The 23,846-nt window shown below is 41.0% G+C and overlaps 3 protein-coding genes across 4 annotated transcripts in view; 1 reads left to right on the plus strand and 2 right to left on the minus strand.

Annotated features, from left to right (window-relative positions):
• The window catches only part of fbn1 (fibrillin 1), a 59,565-nt gene extending 55,472 nt beyond the window's left edge, over positions 1–4,093 (plus strand). Inside the window, exons 62-66 of the mRNA XM_012814881.3 lie at positions 86–214; positions 379–498; positions 1,238–1,469; positions 1,762–1,969; positions 2,759–4,093. Of these exons, the coding sequence (XP_012670335.2) occupies positions 86–214; positions 379–498; positions 1,238–1,469; positions 1,762–1,969; positions 2,759–3,142 (1,073 nt within the window). The 3' untranslated portion in view covers positions 3,143–4,093. The remainder of the gene's footprint in view (positions 1–85; positions 215–378; positions 499–1,237; positions 1,470–1,761; positions 1,970–2,758) is intronic.
• Positions 4,094–6,041: 1,948 nt separating this feature from the next.
• Positions 6,042–9,569, minus strand: dut (deoxyuridine triphosphatase). 2 transcript variants are annotated; one of them, XM_012814808.2, is made up of 7 exons: positions 9,394–9,569; positions 8,037–8,193; positions 7,820–7,911; positions 7,593–7,637; positions 7,349–7,423; positions 6,444–6,514; positions 6,042–6,175 (listed from the first exon to the last, which is right to left on the minus strand). In XM_012814808.2, exons 1-7 carry the CDS (start codon positions 9,419–9,421, stop codon positions 6,119–6,121), a joined length of 525 nt encoding a protein of 174 aa, XP_012670262.2. In that variant the 5' UTR covers positions 9,422–9,569; the 3' UTR covers positions 6,042–6,118. The 2 variants fall into 2 exon arrangements, with proteins under 2 accessions (XP_012670262.2, XP_012670261.2); XM_012814807.3 differs by lacking the exon at positions 9,394–9,569 and adding an exon at positions 8,734–9,199.
• Positions 9,570–9,629: 60 nt separating this feature from the next.
• slc12a1 (solute carrier family 12 member 1) lies at positions 9,630–20,759 on the minus strand. Its single transcript, XM_012814787.3, has 26 exons — positions 20,294–20,759; positions 18,700–18,843; positions 18,522–18,597; positions 17,445–17,540; positions 17,088–17,227; positions 16,893–17,003; positions 16,644–16,755; positions 16,309–16,436; positions 15,830–15,914; positions 15,203–15,351; positions 14,855–14,962; positions 14,549–14,672; positions 14,271–14,372; positions 13,981–14,136; positions 13,796–13,895; positions 13,595–13,706; positions 13,349–13,489; positions 13,068–13,174; positions 12,874–12,956; positions 12,388–12,504; positions 11,638–11,766; positions 11,199–11,310; positions 10,899–10,985; positions 10,660–10,795; positions 10,449–10,516; positions 9,630–10,300 (listed from the first exon to the last, which is right to left on the minus strand). The coding sequence occupies exons 1-26, from the start codon at positions 20,489–20,491 to the stop codon at positions 10,165–10,167; spliced, it is 3,057 nt and encodes a 1,018-aa protein (XP_012670241.2). The 5' UTR covers positions 20,492–20,759; the 3' UTR covers positions 9,630–10,164.
• Positions 20,760–23,846: the final 3,087 nt, after the last annotated feature.

Here is a 23,846-nt window from a genome sequence, read left to right on the forward strand (position 1 = left end):
TGATATTTGACCAAGCTCACCACTTTGCCTTCTATGTTGCTGTTCAAATTTCGTAAAGTCAAATCCGATTCCCCTCTTCACACAGACAATAATGAGTGTTCCGCTGATCCTGCGCTCTGTGGAGGCAATGGAGTCTGTCAGAACAGTCCAGGCAGCTTCAACTGCGAGTGCCAGCGCGGCTTCTCTCTGGACCACAACGGCCAGAGCTGTGAAGGTCAGACACTAGCAAGACCAATGCCTTGTTTCTGAAACTAAGACTAGTCTTCAGTCCTCTTTTGCCTTTCATAAATGATCTGCTGTGGAATTCAATGAAACTATTGTATTTGATGACTATCAGTGATAACTTGGTAAATGCTTGAACAATACGTGTGTTGACAGATATGGATGAGTGCGATGGAAATCACCGGTGCCAGCATGGCTGTCAGAACCTGGTGGGTGGATACCGCTGCAGCTGTCCTCAAGGTTATCTGCAGCATTACCAGTGGAACCAGTGTGTGGGTGAGTAGCGCACAGAAGCTATCTGGACTGTTGTGTCTGTCTGTCTGTGTCTGTGACACACGCACACACACACACACACATGCACTCACACACACACACACACACACACACACACACACACACACACACACACACACACACACACACACACACACACACACACACACACACACACACACACACACACACACCACACACACCACACACACCACACACACATTCAATCTTTCCTTGTCACCATAGCCTCTCTCTTGTGAGCTCTGTGAGTGCAAGACTTCCCTTTCCTGGAAGCGCAACCTTTCCCCTCCAGATTATGCAGAGTTAAAAGGATGTCTAATCTTTTCAGAGCGCTGACCTCACAGTCGAACCTCCCTCGGTTTCCTTCTAACACAAAAACACACTGTCTGAGCTCACAGTTGGAAAATAAATATTTATGCTAAGTAACATTTGGGCAAGGATAGGACTCAACAGATTTGGGTCAAATGAGTACCACTGTGAACAGAGCATGCTCATGTGGACACGTGCACAACAGTTTTTTTTTTAAAACCCAAGAAACCACACAAGAGCTTCCTATTTTTCAGGAAAAAAATAGCATTATATCATTTTGTGGGCACTGCTTAATTTCTAAGTGTAAGATACAGTTTGACTGCCCTAATAATAAGCAGTGATGTGAAGGAATGTGTGAGGACAGTTGCTCTGCGGATTATCACACCCTTGCCCATCTGCCTTGGCATTCCAGATGAGAACGAGTGCCAGAACAGCCAGGTCTGTGGCAGCGCTTCCTGCCACAACACCCTGGGCAGCTTCCGCTGCATCTGCCCCAACGGCTTCAACTTTGAGCAGATGAGCGGCGGCTGCGCGGACGTCAACGAATGCTCGCACACGCAGAACCCCTGCAACTACGGCTGCGCCAACACCGACGGAGGGTACCTGTGCGGCTGCCCACCGGGCTACTTCAGGGCAGGACAAGGGTGAGCCCAGACAATGGCTTTCATGTGGATCTCTAACTGGAACTAGTGTCCATGTCAGTGAGATGTCATAGACATTATGAGAAAAAACTTTGCAGGACTTTGCAATGAGTGTGTTCAAGCAGATAGATATCTTTATACAAATCATTTATGGAATTACTCTTGACATTATGGGAATCAGCAAAGTCGTCCAACTGTTATTCAAAAGAATCTTATAAATGATTTATGCATTTCAGTTTTTCTCATTATATATTTTGACAGGTGCTTTAACCTTTAACCTGTGCTTGTGTTTCAGGCACTGTGTCTCCGGCGTGGGCTTTGGCGCTGGAGTTCCACTAGGAGGTCAAGGTCACGGTCACGGTGGAGAGGGAGAGGGAGAGGGAGACGACAACTCCCTGTCCCCAGAGGCCTGCTATGAATGCAAGATCAACGGCTATCCCAAGAAAGGCAGGAAGCGCAGAAGCACCAATGGAACTCTTGATGAAGCTTTGGGAGACTCACAGGTAATCCAGGCACAACATAATAACACAAGGCATTTATCTTAGGGAATCTCTGTGGCTGGTTTAGGAACTTGGCCCCAATATTTGATTTGTGATTGAGGTTTGTTCTGTTCTTCGAATTTTAGAATGATTTAGTCCATTTCTGTGAATGCATCAAAATACCTTTTCCCAGTACAGTTTCAGTTCTACTGTCCAAAGCAAATAGCTTGTCGTCTGTACTTCATTGATGATGATAGACCATTGCTGTTTTGGAAATTCAGGCAATCTTAACAGAAGGAATATTAAGACAGATCTTTTGCTTTGATATTGTACCTGGTACAGATGGGCTTATCTTGTCCAGGTATAGTCCAACCACCCCCAGCCCCAGCCCTTACAAACCTAAATGTCATTGAATGATTTACAAAAACGTTGACCAGGCCCATGCAACAGATGATTAACTCCACTGGGGAACATGGCACTTGTGAGAGACCCTGGCTGTGGAATCACTGGATAAACAAGAAATAGTGGGATATCTTAAACATTCTTAGCAGTGATATATCCACAATTACACCACATATCGAAAGTGTATTGTTCTAAAAACACAGTTGGCAAATTTTGACAGGTTGTTATTATAACGTCATTTAAGTTAGATCAAACAGTTTGTTCCCATGGTTGAATTATAGAAAGAAGTATACATGAAAATCTCTGTAAACATTCTTCTATTCCAAGTGAATATCTAGAACATTCTTTTGGGATTGCTACATTCGAGTTTTGTCAGTATTTTAAAACATTTTGTCTGTAAATGACTTGCAGAATGAGCAGGAGACTATCAGCCTGGACAGTGTGGACACTGAAGACACCCTCCTGTTCAACCTAAACATCAGTGACGTGAAGAGCAAGGACCACATCCTGGAGTTCATCCCAGCACTCTCCACTCTCAACAACCATGTCCGCTACACCATCGACTTCGGCAACGACGAGGGCCTCTTCAAAATCAACCAGAAGGAGGGCATAAGCTATCTCCATTTAGCCAAGAAAAAAGCTCTCGTCCCCGGGGCCTTCTTTTTACAAGTCAGCAGTGTGCCTCTGTTTAAGAAGAAAGAACTGGCTCAGTTGGAGGACAGGCATGACAAAGACTACCTCACGGGACAGCTGGGGGACACACTGAAAATGAAAGTGCAGATTGTATTCCATTAAACCTGGACAACAACAGAAGGGCTTGCAACCAAAGAAGTGAGCGGGTGGGACTACTACAGTATCGATTCCCAAAGATGATTCCATATATCATAGGTACAATTTCTTAGCATTCCAGTAAGAATTACCACCGTGGTGCCTCTTAAAAGCACTAATAATGGATTCTGCTGACAAAAACCACTTTGATATGCAATGTACGAAAAAAAAAGAAACAAACAAATGTCTTGAAATAAGATTTTGTACTATGATATGTTGAATCTGGCAACACTTAGTGGGACAAGGAAGACTGCAGGAAGGCACTGATGCTGAGATTTTTTCACCGCTTGGCAGTCAGAAGTGTTCTTATTTTTTAAAGCTTGATGGACTACGCTTCATAATTATGCTTTCCTCAATCTTCTCTACTGACTACATCAATGCTAATCATATTTACTGGTGCTAGTAACATGTCAACATAGATTTATAAATGCACTGTAATACTCCACAAGCACAGTGGCCGTACGCAGTCTGGCCAATAGCTGGTCATTTCCCATCTCTTTTGCAACCAACCGCAGTTAGTTCAATAGCCTCTCTGTTCTCAGTATATGCCTATGCTATGTGTAAATTAAGTGTGTTTATACTGTAATCATGCCACTTTTTAATCTTGGAAGCATTTGTAAACTAGATGGAGCCTTTAATTGAAGAGGGCTTTGTTATGGTGCTTATAATGACCAACTACTTTGTTTGTTTGTTTTTTTAATGTGTACACCGTTCCAATGATAAATATCTGTGACTTCAACCAAAATGATGCACTGAGGTCCTCATGGCCACACACTCTTGCGCAAGTACAATCAGTGCTGTCATCCCCCATGATGACGACATCAACACCAACTAAAGTACCAGTTTCTTTTCTGTGTTCACATCAGTGAGGGGTATAGGTGTAAATTCACAATAAAAAAATATTTTGGTTTTATGGGGTTCAGGAGTGGCTCTCCTTATTCAACCACTGCATAGTCAGGGAACAACCTCCGAGGTATACGAAAATCAGGAAGAGACCATGAAAGTAGACCAAACTACTGACGAACTCCAGTGGCCAGCTGTGGGAGTGTGCACCAATTCACCCACCCTCCTCCCCTGCTCCGCCCTTCAAGGCTGTGTCGTGGGATCTCTCAGTCTTGCCACAGCAGAGGCCTTATTTCTCTGGCTATGAAGCAGCAGCCGTGCGCCAAAACTTCCACGCATATCCACTTCAGCAAGGATCCAAACATACCATGTCAAAGTAGGCATTTCATTACTAAAGCTGAAAACTAAATTGGGTATTCCAAAGTCAGTTTTCGTTGGGTTTATAACAATTGAGGAGTTTTTACAGTCAAAGTATCTGTGAGCAATGGAGGAATATTTAAGATTTAGGTGATGACCAAAATATCATCATTTTGATATGCAGTGAAGTCAATATGGTTGCTTGCTTGCTTGGACAAGATGCTGCATTTGGCTGTTTTATAATGAATGCGATTAGATCATGGAAACAGCAGGAAGTTGCAAAGGTCTTCACTAAATCAAACTATGTTATGGTTGATATCCCCGCTGGATCCGCCAAACTTGTTTTACAAACTGTTAGTAGACAATTTTGCAGTACTGCGATCTTAGCGCTTGTGACATGAACCACTAGCTGATATAATCACTTTAAATATAATTTGGATTGACACACATTAGCTCAGCCCATAGACTCCAATGAATCCATCCCAGACCACAATGAACGCAGTGAATGTGGGATGGGCAGAGCAAGGCTGTCCCTCTCCCTCAAACTGTCAAGACATTATGAGCTGTTCTGTTTGATATGCATAGCATCTTTTGCAGCTATGTTACCAATAGGCTACTTACAGATATTTCAGATGAAGGGCCATTCCAAGTCTGAGTGAGCTGAGCAAAAAAAGTCATAAAAACCTTGTGTAGGCTTACTGGATTTATCCAGTCAAAATGGGTAGGTGAACATCAAAAAAAAGAGTATTTTAATTTCCAGAGCAGCACACACAATTCTTTGACATTCATGTGTATTTAAAAGGTTGGCTAGATCTTTCACAAATGTTGTCACACCCATCATGGGCCATGTCTCACCACAGAGTCTTAAATTCCAAGTAATAAAAACGAAATAGTGCCCAAATACTGTTAAGAAAAATATTCAACCAAACTGTCTACGCACCTTTCAGACATTTACACATAAAAAGAATTGAGATGTATCTAAATTTGCTAACATAACCAGGGCCAAGCCCAAAACCCATGAGGGATTTTAAATTGATATTTTGCCTCCCCTCTGTGGTAAGCAGAGGTACTGCACTGTTGGGCGTCTTTCAAACACTACAAATAAATTCACATTCCATCTTGATGCAGTTTGTCAAAAGATAAAAGGTGAAATTTCAAAGGTCTCAATTTCAGAATCTGGCCTGTTCTTCTGAACAATGGCTTTTGGACATAAAGATAGAGATTTGTTGATGGCAAATTCCTTATGAAAAAATAAATCTTGTCTCCCTCATGAGCAGACATCAAACAAGTGATCATTGGAACCAAATTAAACAGGCCTACCAACATATTCTGTGAGATATGTAGAAAGGAAAACAAAGAAATTAAACAACCTACTAATCTATCTTCTAACAACTACAGTAGTCTTCCTTACTGCCTTTTAAACCAAGATGTACAGAACATTTTTATATTTGTCAGCCCCATAAGAGCCCTCAATCTAGTCAAATTATTTTCTAACAATTGTTCATTTTCATGGTAAATAATGAAGTACATTATGTGGGTACAGCAGTGTTTCCGATATGGATCATTGCTCTTGCATTGTTAGAGATGACTATAGTGTTCCAGTGTGTCGTGTGTGCCATGAAAAACCTGACAAAGGTCTTAATTATTATTATAGAAGAGTGCAGGCTTAGAAAACATGACCTTTATTATTGCAGCACACAGAAATACAATACATTTAATTTCATTCAAGTTTAGTTTAGTCAGTTAATTCCTTCCCGTCGAGCCAAATCCACCTTCACCACGCTCCGTCTCATCCAAAGTCTGGGATTAAACACAAAACACTTTTATAACACCGGATACACAGCACAGCTTTATGAAAGTAGAATTCAGAGGTGGAACAATTGTGTTGAGTAAAGGTTTACAAACTGTAGGAATTGAAGACTTTCATTTGTGTGTGTGTGTGTGTGTGTGTGTGTGTGTATATATATATATATATATACACACACAGTATATGTGTGTGTGTGTGTGTGTGTGAGAGTATATGAAGTCTCACATATCAGTTTTCTGTGCCAACAAATTCAAGACATACCTCAAGTTCAAGTAGATCTGGATAGCAGATCATCTCACAGATCAATTGAGCTATACGGTCCCCCTTTTTCACTTAAAAAAAAGGTGAGGAGTGAGTGTGTGCATATAGGGAAAGAGAGAACATCCTTATCTTAAAATACCTGCATGGTTTTAACATTAGTTGGTTGTTACAATCCACACCTGCTTTTGCATATGCTGAAGGACCAATATGTAATACATTTCCTGTACTAAATCATAAAATGCACATAATATGTCAGAGATTAAGGAAACATGCTAAACTGAAATACAGGCTTCTCTGACAAAAATGCTACAGCCAGTATATTCTCCTTTTAAAATGTCCGTTCAGGGTGGAACGTCTGTTTTGGCCTGTGTGTTGCCACCCTTTGCCCATTTCTCCAGTACCACTTTGCCACCCTGGGTTGCCAGATAAGAACACGAACACAGCAATTGCCATGGAAATAAGCAAACGAACTGGACCAACAGAGATAATGTTTGATTCTACCCAACCAAAAAAAGCCACGTCATCCTTCTAAAAAGCTGCATGACCAGAGATGGAGACGGCCAAGATCCCAGAAGGATTTTAAGATGGATGCCAAGTTGGCTCATTTTCTCCTGTCGTTCTTCCTCCCTGTACTCTGCATCTTGGACCAGGACCATACCTGTCAAGTCTTGTCTTATCCGTGAGGCTCACGAATTTTCAACATTTCTCATGTCTGACCTACGTAACACTGAATCTCAGGGATCTCTCTAAATATCACACATTTTCACTCCCAATGACATGGAATAAAAACAAGTTAATTTGACTGCTGTTAAGTGCAACACTCCAATATTTTGAATTTGGAATGCAGTACCGTTTGTAAACGCTTGGAGTTCGGACTACACATAGCTCCTACTAAGGAAACACACCTTCGAAAGTCTCCTTGTTGAAGTTGAAGAGCACAACTCCGACGTTTCCCCTGTAGTCTTCGTCCACAACACCAGCTATAAGAGGAATGTTCAGGGGAAAAAAAAAAGACTTAATGAAGGCTAAAGATTCTAACCTCCAAATGCTTGTTTCACACGCCAATGACAAATAACCTGGATTTAGCCTATTTACTTTATCGGCCAAATGTTACCTATCTAAGCTATTAATGCAATATAGCCAACTTACCTCCTACGTCTATAAAATATTTAACAGCCAGTCCAGAACGAGGGGCTTTGGAGATAAAAGAAAAGTCAGTTTAAAACCAGTTAGTAACGGCCTACTGCAGATGTCACTTCTCTATAAGACAGCACGTTACTATGGACTTTAGTAAACGCCAATTTTCAGCAGTCTACTGTCGGCCTGCATTAGGCAAAGTCCTTAATATTAACGTTGGTATTAACATTCACACTCACCCACTCTCCCATAACATCCAGAGGGAACTGCAATTTGAATGTCGGTCTTCACAATTGCTTTATCCATCGGCCCAATAGTGTAGTCGTAGGCACTGCATGGATAACGTTAACAGCATCCTTAAGGCGGGCTCCTTCATTTCAATTTAAAGTTAGCTAACCATCAGTTCAGTTTGTCGGGTCAATGGAAATACGAACATGGACTTAAACGCCAACTTACCTGTACAAATCATAGCCTGCTGCTTTTGATGATCCGCGTGTTGGGACAGTAGCATTTTTGGTTAACTTCGCAAACCTCAGGACTGGTTTGGAGACGTCTGTAACTAACTCAGTCCTACTCTTCTTTGTGGGAGACACAGCAGTTGCTTCTGTGACCTCTGAGCAAGGCATATCTGCAATTGGTGGTGAAATATATAAAATTAAATGTAGGCTCTTATATAAAAAAAAAGCTAACTATAAAACATCCACGGAGCAGTATCTAATACGCTTCACACCAGTTTGCAACTGTGTCACTGCAGCGTCCAGCCAACAAGCAGATACGAATTACCCGCCAATAATTCGCGCCAAATCAAAACAGGAATATCCGGCCTAACAAACTTAAAATTTTCTTTCCAAATACACACCATAAAAAATAAAAATGTCCTGCTTGATTCTTTCCCTTAAAAACAATAACTTGCTTAATTCCTAAACTTAATTCCTAAATACATCCTATACTACAAGTCTCTGTTGCCGCGCAACCGTCATACTCTCGCGAGAGAGTGCTGCAGCCAAAACACCCCGTACAACAGCTGTTTCCGCTAGCACTGAGCCTTCTAGTACAGAATACACGCTAGCATCTGTTGTATTGTAATATCACGACTGTTTTATTAATCCTGTCAAAAGTTTCACCTAAATGTGTAAATAACAGACGTTTTAACCTTTGCCAGCAGATCCAAGATTCCCGGAATACTTCGCAAAGTGAGGTGTGCGTCCTCTTGAAAAGGGAAACATGACAACAGTAGTGTCACAGCCAAAGCACCGACGAATAGTATTTTGCACTATTCGGGCCATTTCTTCTGTGATACAAAATGTTTCTTTGCTGTTCTCTCGAAATTCTCTCGATAGACTCGGTGTGCCGGCATGTGACGATAATTTAACACATGTACAAGGACGACCTATGCACAAGCAGACTACTTAATTTTCGCCGTCGTTTTTCCTTTTTGGACTGGCCTTTGCTGTCAATGGGAATGGCCGGTGTTTAATTATCTCCCCAGTGCCTTGACTGTGTCACTGACTTGATGATATAACTCAATGCTAAATTAAATCTCTATTCAGAAGTTCAAAACATCAGTTCACATTTCCGCCTTGACGCACGTCTGACGTTGATAACGACGTGAATCATGCCGATCACACTGGAAATGTTATCTTGCGTGCCTCAGTAGCCTATAACTAGCACCGTTAATGAATTCACCGATTATGCAGACGGTCAACCTATCGTACATATGTAACCTACCCTGAACCTCCACAGTTCCACCAAGGGTATTTTAGCATTTTTAAAAGATGACTTCTGATGGTTTTGTGAAAACATGAAAGCCTACCTTCCATGTGTTCAGTTCCACATCCCATGTAAAGATGTCACCTATTGGTCACTTATTGTTCAGTCTTACAAATCTCTCACTGCAGGGAAGGCTATTTTATGTAGGTTAATCGCTTCGACTAGGCCTAGGGTCACTGACTAACTAGCTAAACTGACTCAAACAGGAACATCATGTTGATAACTTGCAACATTGAATGACCATGTAGCGTAGGCTAGTGTAAAAAAAAAAACAATCAGTCACATTATAGTCTTTTTTTATTTATTCCCAACACAAATTACAAAGAAACCAACAACAGTGTTAAATAGACTACACACGAAAGCATTAACGCATCACAGGCAGTAAGATAACCCTTCACCAATTATTTTTGCTGATATAAGAATAAAAATAGCAGAATTTCTCAAAATGTACAGCTGTTCTCAGAATTACTTTAAACATATACTGCTGGAGATATGGTTGTCTCTGCATGAAATATAGCGTAAGAATTAGCCTACTTTATACAATCTCTTTATCTACATTTCACCCTTTTTATCTCTGCCCTCAGAGTGGGCCTTCTTAACCAGACATTTACAAGGTTGCTTTTAAAATGCACTAATCTTAATGTCTTTATCATTATATGTGGCCTATCATGAGCTATGTACACTTTTAACAATGAAAGACTGTATACTAACAATTCCAAAAGAGGGCAGCATAGCTGCTGATCATGTAACTGACCCATTCAATAGCATACATGTGGCTTTTGTTTGTGAAACGGAATGGAATTTCATTGTCAGCTTAAGAGTAAAAGGTTAGCACACTCTTGTGGTTCCCTCTGATCATCAGTGTTGGTGGTAGGTTCTTTGTCAGGGTATCCAGCCAGGCCATGTACAGGTGGTCAGAGATAGATCCCTTACGAGCAATGGGCAAGCTCCTGCAAGAGGTTATTGTCTTTAGTTGGCTGCCAGTTCAGTGAAATCAGAGTTTAAAAATGTCCAAAGTTCTTTCTTTTTTCATTTCATACTGCAGTTCATCAGAATATGACATTCTGTTTGATTTAAAAGACATGTTAGTGTACTTACACAATGATGAGCTTGGCTGTGCTGGAACTCTCTTGAAGGAGTTCGCTTAGGCGGATTTGAAGATTTGTCTGTGGAAAGAAATGAGTTTTAAATTACACTTTACTCCTTTTCTTATTGTGTGAGACATACTCTTGCTTTGACCTTGTTTTTATGGAATACTTTCATTTTGGACTAATAGTTGAATAGTTGTGGTATTAGTGGTTGTCCTTACCTTCTCCTCAAATGTCTCCAGTTCAGCATCTGTGATCTTCCAGGGGCTCTCCTTTTTCAGAGCTTCTGCTTGAGGAGTGTCTTTGGTGCCCTCGTGCAGACGGAATGGTGCAATCATGTCATCAAATGCCTTTAAGCTAAAGTGGGACAGAGATATGCATTAGACAAACATTCTATACATTATTCTATTGTATTTTTTTCTGAGTGATAACATTTATCATGTGGTCTAATCCAATTTACCTCCCAGAGCTTGGTCTGGCGTTCATGTCAGGAACGACAAGGATGTCATCACATTTGATCCTGAATTTTTTTAGGAGTAACTGCATCCTGGAGGACAAAAAGGGGACAGATTATTTATTAATATTTACTTTTACACAGTGTGTTGTCTACACTGACTTCATGGTTATATCGAGTTGGTGAGCATATTCAATATTTGATACTGGATAGGTCACTGTTGTGCTGAGATACATTTCTTGTCTGATCAGATGTATCATTTCACTGGGGGTGTGTCTGTATTGCCTGTGTTTGGGGACCACCTACTCTTCTTTGTCTTGTTGGATTCGGCCAGGCAGCCCCGCAATGAAGATTCTCAGCTTGCACTCCTTAAATTTCTTTCGGGTAGTGAGGATATAGGGGAGCAGCAGGGTCAGACCTGTGGCAGTGAAGACATTAATTACATTTGACGATCACACAGAGGGCCACAAGCTTCCCCACAACCCACACAATATGTGACAATGTGTTGATAGTAGGTCCAGTCTCTGAAAAGACAGCTCATGCCTGCATCCCTTTCACAGATTTCCACAAGTCTTGTAAAAATTAAAAGGACCAGCGCTCGCCAAGAAATATCATAGTCTGATAGCACTGAAGTTGTGAAATTGCAGCTTTTTGTTATTCTAATGTTTAGCTTAGTTTAATTTGCAACAATTAAATGTTCTGAGTTTGAATAATTTAACTTTAAATAGTACAGTGTTATGGTTACCTCCATCATCAAACAGCCACCACACATCAATGGTGCCTTTGCCAAGCTTCTTTCCGAATTGTGTACTTGCATCCATCAGTCCCTGGTTTGTCCTTGCCGCTTCTGCAGACAGTGGAACATTCACGGACACTGGCGAGAAAGGAAGGACGTTTTAAAGAAGGTTTAATACAAATGACCAACTAAAACTGACATAAACTTGACTGCAGGAAATCGTAAGACCACATTTGATATGATGGCTAATCTCTCTGCTTAGCATTCCAATACTAGTTACAAAATATTCGAATAGTGTATATTGCTTGTAGGAGACAGACTGACATTTAGAACCTTGGACATTCTGCCAGCATTCTTGAGTGCCTTAAAAAAAAGGATGCACCTAGATAGGCTTCCTAGCCACCAGAAAATTAAAATGACTACATTATTGGATTACATCTGCACTGACCTTTTCATAAAAGGACATTTGATTAGATTTTATTGTGACAGGGGGATCTACTCTGTGTGTGTGTGTGTTTAAAGAAATGCTGAGCAAAAAGGGCTGTGCAGTGTTTGGTTTCATTTGTTAAATGTGCTTTTTCATCTGAAGCCTTTCAGAAGGGTAGAGAGCACCCGTGCCACTAGAGAGACCCCTGGAATCTCTGATACAGAAATGTGTTCTCCATCAAAGGTTAATAATGATAGATCATCACCCAACAAATGCTGCAAAACATTGTAAAGCAGACGGGTAATGTACAAGAATGAAATCTCTCACAGTACCTCGTGTTGTAAGCACTTGCTGTGACTTTCTTTTGGATTTCTTGGAGAAGGCTTTGCCTCCATCTCTGAACTGCTCATTCTCAGCCTGCTGTTCGTCTGCTTGTTGCAACATTTCCTCTGAAGATGCACAAACAGAGATTTGATGTGTTATTCCTACTTTGAAGATGTGATATGCAATACAATCTCATCCCATCATGCATTTTATCACACCAAATAATCTCTTTATTTAACTGTTTACAAGTTCAAATCAAGCAAAGGTTAAAAGTTATTTTTGGTGATAGTCCTATGGTTGCTTTTGTCATAATGACTGACCTTTGTTTTATTGTTTCTTGTGTCTCTGATATGGCTTTTATCTAGAGAAGTTTTTTATGAAGTATGCAGTTGAATATTGATGATCAACAGTTCATTTATAATTAGGACTGGGCCAGTACATTTCCATGAACCCTTCCACCCTTGAATATAACCACAACTCTGGCTCGGGCTTACCATTGACTTTTAAGATGGGGGAAATGTCAAGTCCCTGGCTGATCCTCAACATCACAGTTCCATACTCAAAGTCAAAGGAGTCACTGAAAAAAAAATCCACAGCCTGCTCATTGTCTCAGCTTCCACAATGCTGACATTTACTCTCAATGCTCATGCTCTTTACTATGTGAATGTAGACCGGCAGAATGACTCACTGGAGCACCCCAACATAGTCATGCACATCCTCTTTCTTAACCGTCCTCCAGTCTCTCTTGAATCCCAGAACCAGCGTGTTGGGTTTAAGACGGCCAAGCCCAGCAGCCTGAGGCACAACACAAGGACAATATTTATGGCCTGCTTTTAGTTACTGAGGGACTGAAAACAACAATGATCTGTCAATGATAGAACATCCTTATCAGACCCTTGATAATAAGGCCATAAGGATGCAGATTTGGGTTTGTCATTAACTTCACAGTTTTCTTGTCACAGCACTCACCTGCAGTAAACAAGCAGCTCCCTCTCGGAAGCTGTTGTCTGCCACTGCAGCATAGAACGCCTTGCGTTTCTTACTCTTGAGCCACTCCATGTTAATGTCAACACTGGCGCTCAGTTCCTGTACCTTCTTGTCTCGAGGCCCCTGATGGTCATTGAGAAATGCCAGTGTGAGGTCATTGCAGTTAGGCAGCACCATGTTTATTTTAGTGGCATAAGAGTACTGTACAGAGCAAAAATGATATCTCACCTCAAATACTTCACATGTAACGCAGAGTCCATAGTTCTTTGTTAAGGAATGGGCTAGATCTAGGAGGGCAGGCCGGTTCTTTGGAGCCCCAGTCAACACCACGCACTGAGGCCTGAGGACGTACAAATGCATGGAATTAGAAAAAAATGCAAGTACTGGTGATCATTGATCTTGGGAGACATGTGTAACTTTTGTGCTCACCGGAAGTTCTTGACGTGATCTTCAACACCAGACAATGCAAGAGTATTATTCACTGCGCTGACAAATGTGACAGCCTGAGTGGATGAGCCCCAGTTGACATCTGTGAGAGAGAAAACATGCCTTAGTCGCTCGCATGTCATCATGAGCAGATTCTATTAGGATGTCCTAGGTGGTTTTTCTATTACCTGGCTTCTTGACAGTCACATAGACGTAAAGAATGATTTCGATGGCATATGTCAGCAACGCTGCCCACCAGTTAATGACGAACATCACAGCACAGCATAGCACAGCCCCAAACAGGGACAACCACATGTTGTAATATTTATAGGCAGGCCTCCATCCTGTCAGAAAGAGATGTATATTTCAGGCAATGAAAAGTATGTTGAGAATAGAACTGACTGATTGACAAGCTGACAAACAATTTCAATTTGATTTGTGTTTTATTTTGTAGTCTGAGGATGAAGACAGAACTTACCTGGAGACTTAGCCCAGGAGGCATGGAAGCATGAGAAATTGATCAGGGCATAGGAGGCCAGGAAGAAGTTGGATATGATGGGAGCAATTACATTGAGTTCGGCTAAAAAAAAAAAGAAGATGAGAGACATATACAATTTTAGTTTTCTATATTGTATGGACAGTCAATACAGTGCAGTTACTTTTGCAATGAAAGCTTTCACAGATATCAAAGATACAAAAATCAGACAGAGTCCTGGTATGTGGGCATATGGTGGTATCTTGATCAAATATTAGCACCTATTAAAATGAATGCCACAGCAATGATGAAGGTGAGTACATATGCTGGAATGGGTTCATTGTTTTTTCCATATCCTTTGGCAAAGAATCCCAGGCCTTTGTAGATTTTGTCTTTGCATAGTGCCTGCAAAAGATACAGTGCAAGATATTTCAGGGAATGTTTCAAAACTATAAACCCAGGAATGTCCTGCGTTTTCTATTGCAGAGTCTACTTTGGCATTGATATGGCAGGTCTTCGTGACAAAAATAGGTTTCATATGCTTAGATGTCCTGCATTCATATAACGGATATCTGACATTGACCCACCTGAAAGACTTTGGGTGCACTGACAAGTGAGGCAAGAGCTGAGGAGAGAGTGGCTGAAAATGTGCCAGCAATGATGAGGGGCCCAAATCCTGACACCAGGGTCATGACCTGTAAGAATAAAGATTGATAACAGTGTTTGGGTGGACTTTTATCTGACTCACTGGACAGATGTTCTGGTTATCAACTTATGAAGCATCTGCAAAGAGTTCAGCTCTATATCCAGTGTGTTCATTGGCATATAGCCATATTCAACATTGTTTGCCTGCAAGAAATCTTTTCGTGAGCAGCAAATACAATGTAAATGCATTATAAATGCATCGCAATCATTGATTGTCACCCAGCCATTACCTGGAAGTTGTTCATCAATCCAAAGGCACAGTCTTCGGTGGCACAAGATGAAAAGTCGTATCCAAAATCGCATGCCACAGAATAGTTGCAGGACATTCCTTCAACAATGGTATCATTCATGCCAGTTGCATCACGGACAGTAGTTGACACTGAATAAATGAGATAGTGGAGTTGAATTAATTTGAAAATTCTAGAACATCTGCGAGGTTAAAAACGAAAGACTTGATTTGGTTATTTAGTGACCCTGGTTGGTAGGCTACTTGGCAGTGTTAGAGTATCAGTGATTTTTAGAAAGGTTTGTACGAATAGAACACTGACCCAAAGATGGCATAACGCCAGGGTTCTGATTGGGGTTTTTATGAGCCCCAGTATTTATTGATTAAAAGGCTCAGTGAGGCCATAGAGGAATTCTGTAGTGAAGTAATGTTGTGTGTAAAATAGTAATCCATTAAGAAGCTGTCCATTTTAATAGAGTTGTCTGACTCAGAGTGGAATTAAAGGAGGTCTGCTCCAAGTGATTCGTCTTCAGGTCATTCTTTCAAATGGCTGCATTGCATATATTTATGTGAGGAGGAAAACGATGGATGCTGTTTCGTTTAATTTTACATTATGAAGAGCAGCACTTACCCACACAAAGGGCCACACCCAGGTATGTTATGCCTGTGATGAAAATGGCCAGCAGTGTTCCTTTGGGAAGAGCAGCGTTAGGATCCTGCAAAAAACAGGTGAGGATTATAAACAGGATTAGGACACTCAATTATAGACATGTGTCATATAGAAAACTGTTGGTCTTCTAAACAATTCAAATCAATTTGGGGCTGAACTATTCAAATGACTGTTTTAAAATGACAAACTGTCTTAGTTAACTGTTATTCCACTTTGAGGGATGAATGTGTACATTTTGACCACACAACATTTTGCATTCAGTTATATATTCAATAAAAAAATGCAAGTATGAACCTTTTGAAGTGGTGTGTTTCCTGAGGGGTTGGATTTAATTGTTTTGTCAACTGAGCTAATGTTGGCTGTCTGAATTATGTCATCAGTTTTGAACTCATGCAGCTTGTCTAGCCTAAAATTCTTGGTTGAGAAATAGTTTTCCATACCTTTAGATCACCAGAAATGTTGGCTCCAGCCAAAATTCCTGTGGCCGCCGGGAAAAAGATGGAAAAGACAGTAAAGAAGTTCTCCCCATCTCGAAACTCAGGCATTAAGTTTTCCGAGAGAATAGATACTGTGAGAAAGAGAGGTAAGGATCTCAATTAAAAGTTGTTTTCGTTTGGTAGAATGACAGCAAGTTTGTGACGTCTGCAGTGACATCTGTTTCAAAATGGTACCAAAATGCCATTCAAAATGATTTGAATTAAAATAAAAAACATTTTTTAAACATTTAAAAAAAAAAACATTTTATTTTAGCGCAATGTTAGTATGTTATCCTCACAATGGTAGTTGAAAAACCCTTTTGATTGTTTGTCCACAGTGGCAGGAATGAATGTACCCACAAACACATTGACAATGGCCACGAGCAAGATGATAAGAAGAACGATCTGGGCCTAGACAGGAAGAAAGTCAAAAAGAAAAACTGTAAAGCTATGCTATTATTTCATCTAATGTTCATCATTTGTAATGTCTTTGGTATTTTTGGATTGACAGGACATCAATATTCGGTCCAGTTTTGAACATCACTCACCTTGGCTTCCCATTCCATGCCTGCCACAGAAATCCCTAAAAGCACAACCACAGTGATGCAGCCAACAATCCTGATGTCATTGGTTGGGTCCGTCATAATGGAATCGTAATCCTGTGAATGATCCAAACGGTTGTAAGCACAAGCAAAAAGTAATGTTTATACTGTTATCATCTTAGTTATTGTAATATAGCCCACCTTGAGGAGGTCCACAACAGTCTCAGCAAACCCGACCACATACATAGCAACGGCCACAGCATTGGCAAAGGCAAAGATGAGCCCTATGGAGCCGCCAAACTCTGGTCCTAAACTACGAGAGATCAGGTAGTATGCCCCTCCTGAAAAGTTAATTGTTATATTGTTCAAAATATGTTTTGGCTCCAAAAGCAGGTTAAAAATACAGTGTTATCTGTCACACTTTTAACCTCCAGTGCTTTGTGATGTTTGTAAAACATTTACATAGCATGACCATCATTTTTTAACCTGACCAGAAATCACAATAGATACAGTTCAAGATTCATCTGTAAGCTGTGATTTGTGCTTAAGTGGGTTTACCTCCTCTGACCACTCCATTAGTGCAGATGGCAGACATGGACAGACAAGTGATAATGGTCACCACCATACTCAAGAGGATGACCACCACACCTAGACCTAAAACAGAAAGAAAAAAGCAACAATGTACAGCTGCAGTGTTTCAAAAAACTCCATTGTTTTAAATGTTGCAAGAGTCGGTGCCAACTCCAGACCATGATGGACTCCTAATGAAATCATTTCACCACAGGCTAAAACCACCTCTAACACCTTGAAAAGTAAAGTAACACTACAGTGGCTCTCAAGTACCCAATTTCATCTTGCTCTGGGGCCTGAACTCTTACTCAATTCACTGCAACCTGCAAGTTTTCTGTGTGTAGCCTGCGGGGCCATGCGTGTCATTAGTCACAGACCATAAAGAACATTAGCGCCTGCCTGTCCATCAGGAATGTACAGTCTGCATAAGACTGTATGCATAAGTAGTGCTGAAGGACTTTGGTACCCAGAAGACTAGGTTGTGTTAGAGACTAATGGGCATCCTAATGGTCCGTCAGCCACTCACATTCACAAAGTGCCCCCCTGCCATTTCAATTGGAATTACAAGTGCTGCACACATCTCCTGTTATTTGACCTCAAGCTGAAGGACGGGTGGGAAAGCAAATAATCAGCCAGACCGCAGCCCCCGCTGTTCATCCCTTGCATATCCCACTCTGACCCCCTGTTCCTCTGGTAACTTGCCTCGCTCTGTACCCACTCCCTCTCCCCAGGATACAGCGCGCCCCTCTGGGCAGCTGAGCTCCCTAATCTGCACACCTCCGCCCTCAACAGTGCTCTCCCTATTAGCTCAACTCCCCTCAAACCAATCAGAAGAGATTCAGACTGCATTTCAGATGTAATTAACTTCCCGTTGTCACGGCATGGGGTATAAAAAATGGATCCTTTAGTTATACATGTGGATGTGACTTTCAGCAGAGAGGGCAAGCTCACCAGGAATTGATGAGTGTTTTCTTACGGAGGGGGCTGGGGGTTGAAGTGATTACTTGAAGGGTCATTTAAGAGGGGAGAGGAGAAATGTGAGGCGCACAGGCAGAAGAAACTCACCAGCACCAGCTTGTCCAAACACCCATGAAAGGCGGATGAACAGCATAACTCCCCAGATGTTTAACATGCATCTCACCTGGAGAAATAACAGCATATGGTGAACGAAACTCGTGCTATTGATGAGCTACATGAATCTCAGTTTTGATAGTATCATCTCATTTCACTTTGGACAACTCACCAAAACACCGGTTATCCAGCCAAACTTAACACCACCACCACCACTTTTTCCAGGGAGAGGTAAAGCCATCTCAGCATCGTCGCTAGGCGTATCAACACTCCCATCGACATCTTCCACTGTGTCAGGGATTGCAAGCCCTCCATTCTGATCAGACAGGAGAAACATTTCGCAGTGTTACGGTACAATATATAGTTTTTGTTTGTCATAAATTAAAATACAATGCAGTGAATTAGTTTGTTGTTATAGTTCTACAACTCTGCACCAATATGATAATGATTTAATTCTGGAGGAACAGTAACAAGGTATAATATAAAATACTGTATGCAATGTATTATATATATGTATATATATATATATATATATATTTGAACTTGTTTTGACCTAAAAACATGTCATGTTGTAGTAAATCTAATCAATCCATTCTAATTCATCCTAAACCCGATCCTTTTCACAAAATGGTGAACAAGAATGTATTGTTTTCTGCCCAAGAGAAACGATTGGGAAGGAACTGGATGCCGTGCAGCTCGGCCCTAACGAAGAGCAATCCACAGTGTCCACAGTGACCATGCCCATTAGTGTACCTTTGTCCTTCACAGTGCTATTTGCAACGGGGACCACGGGGAGTTGGGGCAAACACAGCTTCAGCTTTTTAAGGAGACTAATACTTCTCAGTTGCAAACGCAAAAGATTTCTCAAGTTGCAGATGTACAAGCCCCTCCAGTGATGGTTAGTCTGTGCCTAGTGATTTAGAACCCATTTTTGGTCCTCATTTGCATTTTAAGTTAAGCGTATTTTAGGTTAATGAATCAATGGTTTCCCTTGGGGGTATGATAATATTTCCTTATACTTCTCACATTAGAACTGCAACAGGCATGGCGTATGATCTCTTTGTAACTGCCACCAAGCACACACAGGCATATTATGCTGCCCCATATTTTACTAACTCCACTGGCTTTAGTCACTGCTTTTATAATACACATGAAATGAAGGGCACTATGTTCCCCAAACTATAGCACGTGGATTTGTATAAATTGAACAGCTGATAAGAAAGCTGTCCCTACTAACACGCACACAGAGAGAATATGTGAACTTACTCAGTGTTGAGTTTGTCAGGGCAATACTAGCCCAGTTATTCAACTTTACTGGTACTGCATTTAATCACAGGCTCGATCCATTCCACCTCAGTAATACATTTTGTCTTAGTACCTTTAAACAATTTTATTGAAATAGTTTCACCCCTGTAGTTTTGTCACTCTTTTTCAATTTAGCAGTTTTTTTTTTACCAGAGGTTATTTCATAACAAAGTCATAAGAATATGTGAATCTATAGGCTTAATAGAAATAACAAACTTTAATTGGCTGTAACCATTGTGTATTATCCATCATCCCGTATGGACACAAATGAAGCAAAGCAAGCAAGGAAACACCAGAATGGGCCATAAATACCTCACTGCTTTGTAAATGTTCTCATTCCCAAGACCAGAGCTCAAACAACCCAAAACTGTTTGCCTTCAATCGTAAACTTCCTTTTTTGGTGTTGTATTGTAAAGACTGCCTGCACTGTGAGTGGGAGTGGGAGCGTGAGGGAAGCCTACCTTCTGGAAGACATCATGGAGCTCCTGCAGAGAGGGCCGAACAGCGCGGTGGCCACTGACACTGCCAGCATTGCGATAGAAGTCGATGTTGGGCACGCGGTCTAGTGTGTCATGCCCAAAGGCACTGGCCACGGACGGCCTGATGTCTCTGTGCTCACTCTCTTCATATACTGGAGGATCGAATCCCGGATTCTCCATTTGGGATCTTCAAATGATCACCCTTTTTGCACGTTAATTGAGTCAGTCGATGTACAAAAATAGACAAAAAGGAAGTAGAAGCCTCGAACAGTCGTTGTTGTTTTGAAATGCCCAGATTTTAGGTCAAAAGTCTTTTTAAAATGTCTTTGCAGCAAATTGTTGCAGTATGTTGTTTAGTTCATCAACAACATGGTGCAGGTGCAGTCAGCTCTAGCTTTATTCCTCATGCAAAGTCTCACAACAGGTAGCAGTGACCCTTGTGCATCTGTTTATATACCCTCTCTATCTCACCTTCCCTCAGAGAGCTAAAGCCATTGGCTCAACCATAGGATCTACCCTTAAAGACTTGAGCAAAGGGTGTCAAAACTGTCCTTGCTCCATCAAAGAGGAAACACAGCAGTAGATTAAAAATTAACCAGGTCATTAAGGCCAAGAAAAGATAAAGGTGCTTACAGCCACTCTGAGGAGTATCGATTATTAATACTATTGTCTGAAGTGCAAGGGGGAAGGCACATGTTGTCCTGCAATTTAAGATTTTATTACCTGTATTTGACATGACAAGGTGCCAGTTACAATGAATCATCAAGTGACTGATTGACAGTCACGTGTAAGTGTACATTTTAAGGGACCACTTTTATTGATCAATTACGAACTGGTAATTTCCATGGAGTAAAGGGAACATAGAGCATATGTTTCAAATAAAGGTGATTATTCTGAAAGATATTTTAGTTCTGTGTTTCTTTTTTCATGTTTTGCCCATGTTGGACCCAAACATGAAGGTAGATGCAGTATCATGATTTTACTGATTTGATTTCATTTAGATTTATTTTCATTTTCAAGATTTTCAGCAAAATAATAGAAGTTACACAGAAGTTACGGTTATTCACCCTTTGTGGAAAGTTCCTCTGACCACTGTAATGCAGCTTTTACAGGTAGTGACCTACAAAAACTTGAGTTGAGTTTAGATCAGATATATACTTTTCACAGAGTAATATTCAGTATAATCTAATCTAACTACCAAGACTTGTAATGGTACACAAATTTAAACAGCTGATTCCCATTAGCATCTTGACCTCTGCGTGTAAAGCCAGTTAGCTTTTAAAAACATGTGAAAATTAAGTTTCTCTACTAAAATGAAGTTTGTTTTTTATTACACGAGAGAAAATATCTTGTATAAGCAATTTTGGCTGGGGTCAATTATGGATATGCCATACAACTATAAACCCTTTGGAGGCAGTATGTCAGAGTGCCCAGTGTTTTTAACACGCGGGACTATTTGCTGGTGTATGACCCATTTTAAATGATAAACAAGTTAGCTTGTCTGTGGCAACTGTGGTACTCTTTTGTTTTTGTTAGCATCTGGACCATTAGCCACAGATATATCTAATGATTATGTCTTCACGTTCTGATCTCTGGTTGGGTAATGATGTCTGACATTTCCTAATGAATCAAGTTTTATGTTTAATGTTGTTTTCAATTTCTTGTATTTGAAATATTAACAGTTCTCTCCTGGAAAATGTGAATTCAAAGGTGACAAAAAAACACATATTTTTATATATTACTTGTATAAAATGACTTGTTATATAAGTCATAAAAAAATGAACAGAAATGAAATAAGTGCTAAATCACATGGCATATAAGGTGTTGACAAAAGTTAATATGAAGCCACATATACTGAGAACATGCTTAAGGCATTTCTCTTCAAGTCATGACCTTTCTGCCTTTTTGCTAAAGGGTCATTACAAGAATACTTCCTTATTACCTATAAATGACCACAGTTCTCAGACCAAAAAAAAAAAAAAAAAGCAATGTCCTCAAACTGACCTCCTAGTTCTGTAGACTAGGACTGTGACTGTGATCACATAAGATCAGCTATTGCCAATATTGCCAAGATACTGTGCTGGAAACCTATGAAGAACTACTTGGTATTTCGTTTTAAAATGATTGCATGGATTTAAACAGATTGGTACGGTAAAAACTTTGTTACATACAAAGCATTTAGACTCAGTTAGATGTTACAAGTGAATGTCTCCAGAAGGATACTGAATGTCTTTTAATGTGATCAGAGGCCAAGGTCACCATCACCACATGGGGGAGGATCCAGTTCTGATACTACAACAAAGGTGCAGGTGCAGGTGCAAGTCCACAGTTCAACTCCTAATCATCCAGCAATGTGAGTGTACGCCGCCATTGAACTCCTTCCTGTGCAAACAGATCTCACCATGTGATCCGCCACTCTAATTCTGCTCAGGTGGAGTGGCAAGCACAACTGTTGCCCACCGAGCGAGCGGACTGTTGTGAGGGGGGACACATTTAGACGGATGCTGCGAGAAGCCAGACAGTGGTGCGGCTGCTAGTGTTCACCCTGTGACAGACAGGCCCCAGCTGAAGGCACTCGGAGGCACTTTGTTATCAGCCTGTCTGGCGGCACGTTGCTGTCTGAGCCCACCCTGTGTCCCACCCTGTGGCTCAGGCAACGGAGTCAGCATCAGACAGGGAAAGGGAGGCATGGGGGGAAACGACTGGGTAGACACATTTTTTTTGGTTTTCATCTGCCTATCTCGTTTAAGAGAGGAGGATAATGATAATGGGTTTTATTTGTGTGCGACTGCATGGTGTGGTAGATTGCTCGTTTATGACACATCGTGTCACATGGTACTACCACAAGCATTGGCTCTTCTATCTTGTGGATTGGAATTTTCCATTCTCTTCATTCATTTTGCTTTCACACTTGCCTTTGCAGCCTGGGCAGACACTGAAAGAAAAAGGGTCGGCAAAGTTTAAGTCAAGAAGTCGTTTTATTCCACAAGATGTCCACAAATCCACAGCTGGGCACTGAAAACCACAGATGTGGACAGCAAGCAGCAGCACTTCATTTTGTGTCACATACACATAGACCACACAGCACTTCAGAACAGTTCCTTAGCTATCTCTACTAATCTAATGGTCATTGAAGTCATGAAGGCACATAACCCTATACAAGGTCACAGTAAGGCAAACTCACAGCACAAGAAACATCAGAGAGAGTTTCACTGTATACTTTGGACCACAGGAGAGTAGAGGGTTGGGCTGTTTTATAACTGGCGGCACATGCGATTGGTAGTGTGGTGCTGGCTTTGGACCTGCCACAGAATTGGCATGTGCTGAGATATTGAACATTTGAGAGTAGTTTATATTGGCCCCGCTTCATTCTTTCACTTTCAGTGGAGACGAGCCTTGGGATGACTTGAGAACACGGCTGATCAACATCCCACCTTCGTAATTGAAGTGACCTTTTCTTTTAGTGTGACAGTGACAGATTTCTCTGTCTCCCGCCTGCTCTCTCTCTCTCTGTCTTTAAAGCATACACAGAGAT

The sequence above is a fragment of the Clupea harengus genome, chromosome 6 (genome assembly GCF_900700415.2).
Source record: "Clupea harengus chromosome 6, Ch_v2.0.2, whole genome shotgun sequence".
NCBI classification, from domain to species: domain Eukaryota; kingdom Metazoa; phylum Chordata; class Actinopteri; order Clupeiformes; family Clupeidae; genus Clupea; species Clupea harengus.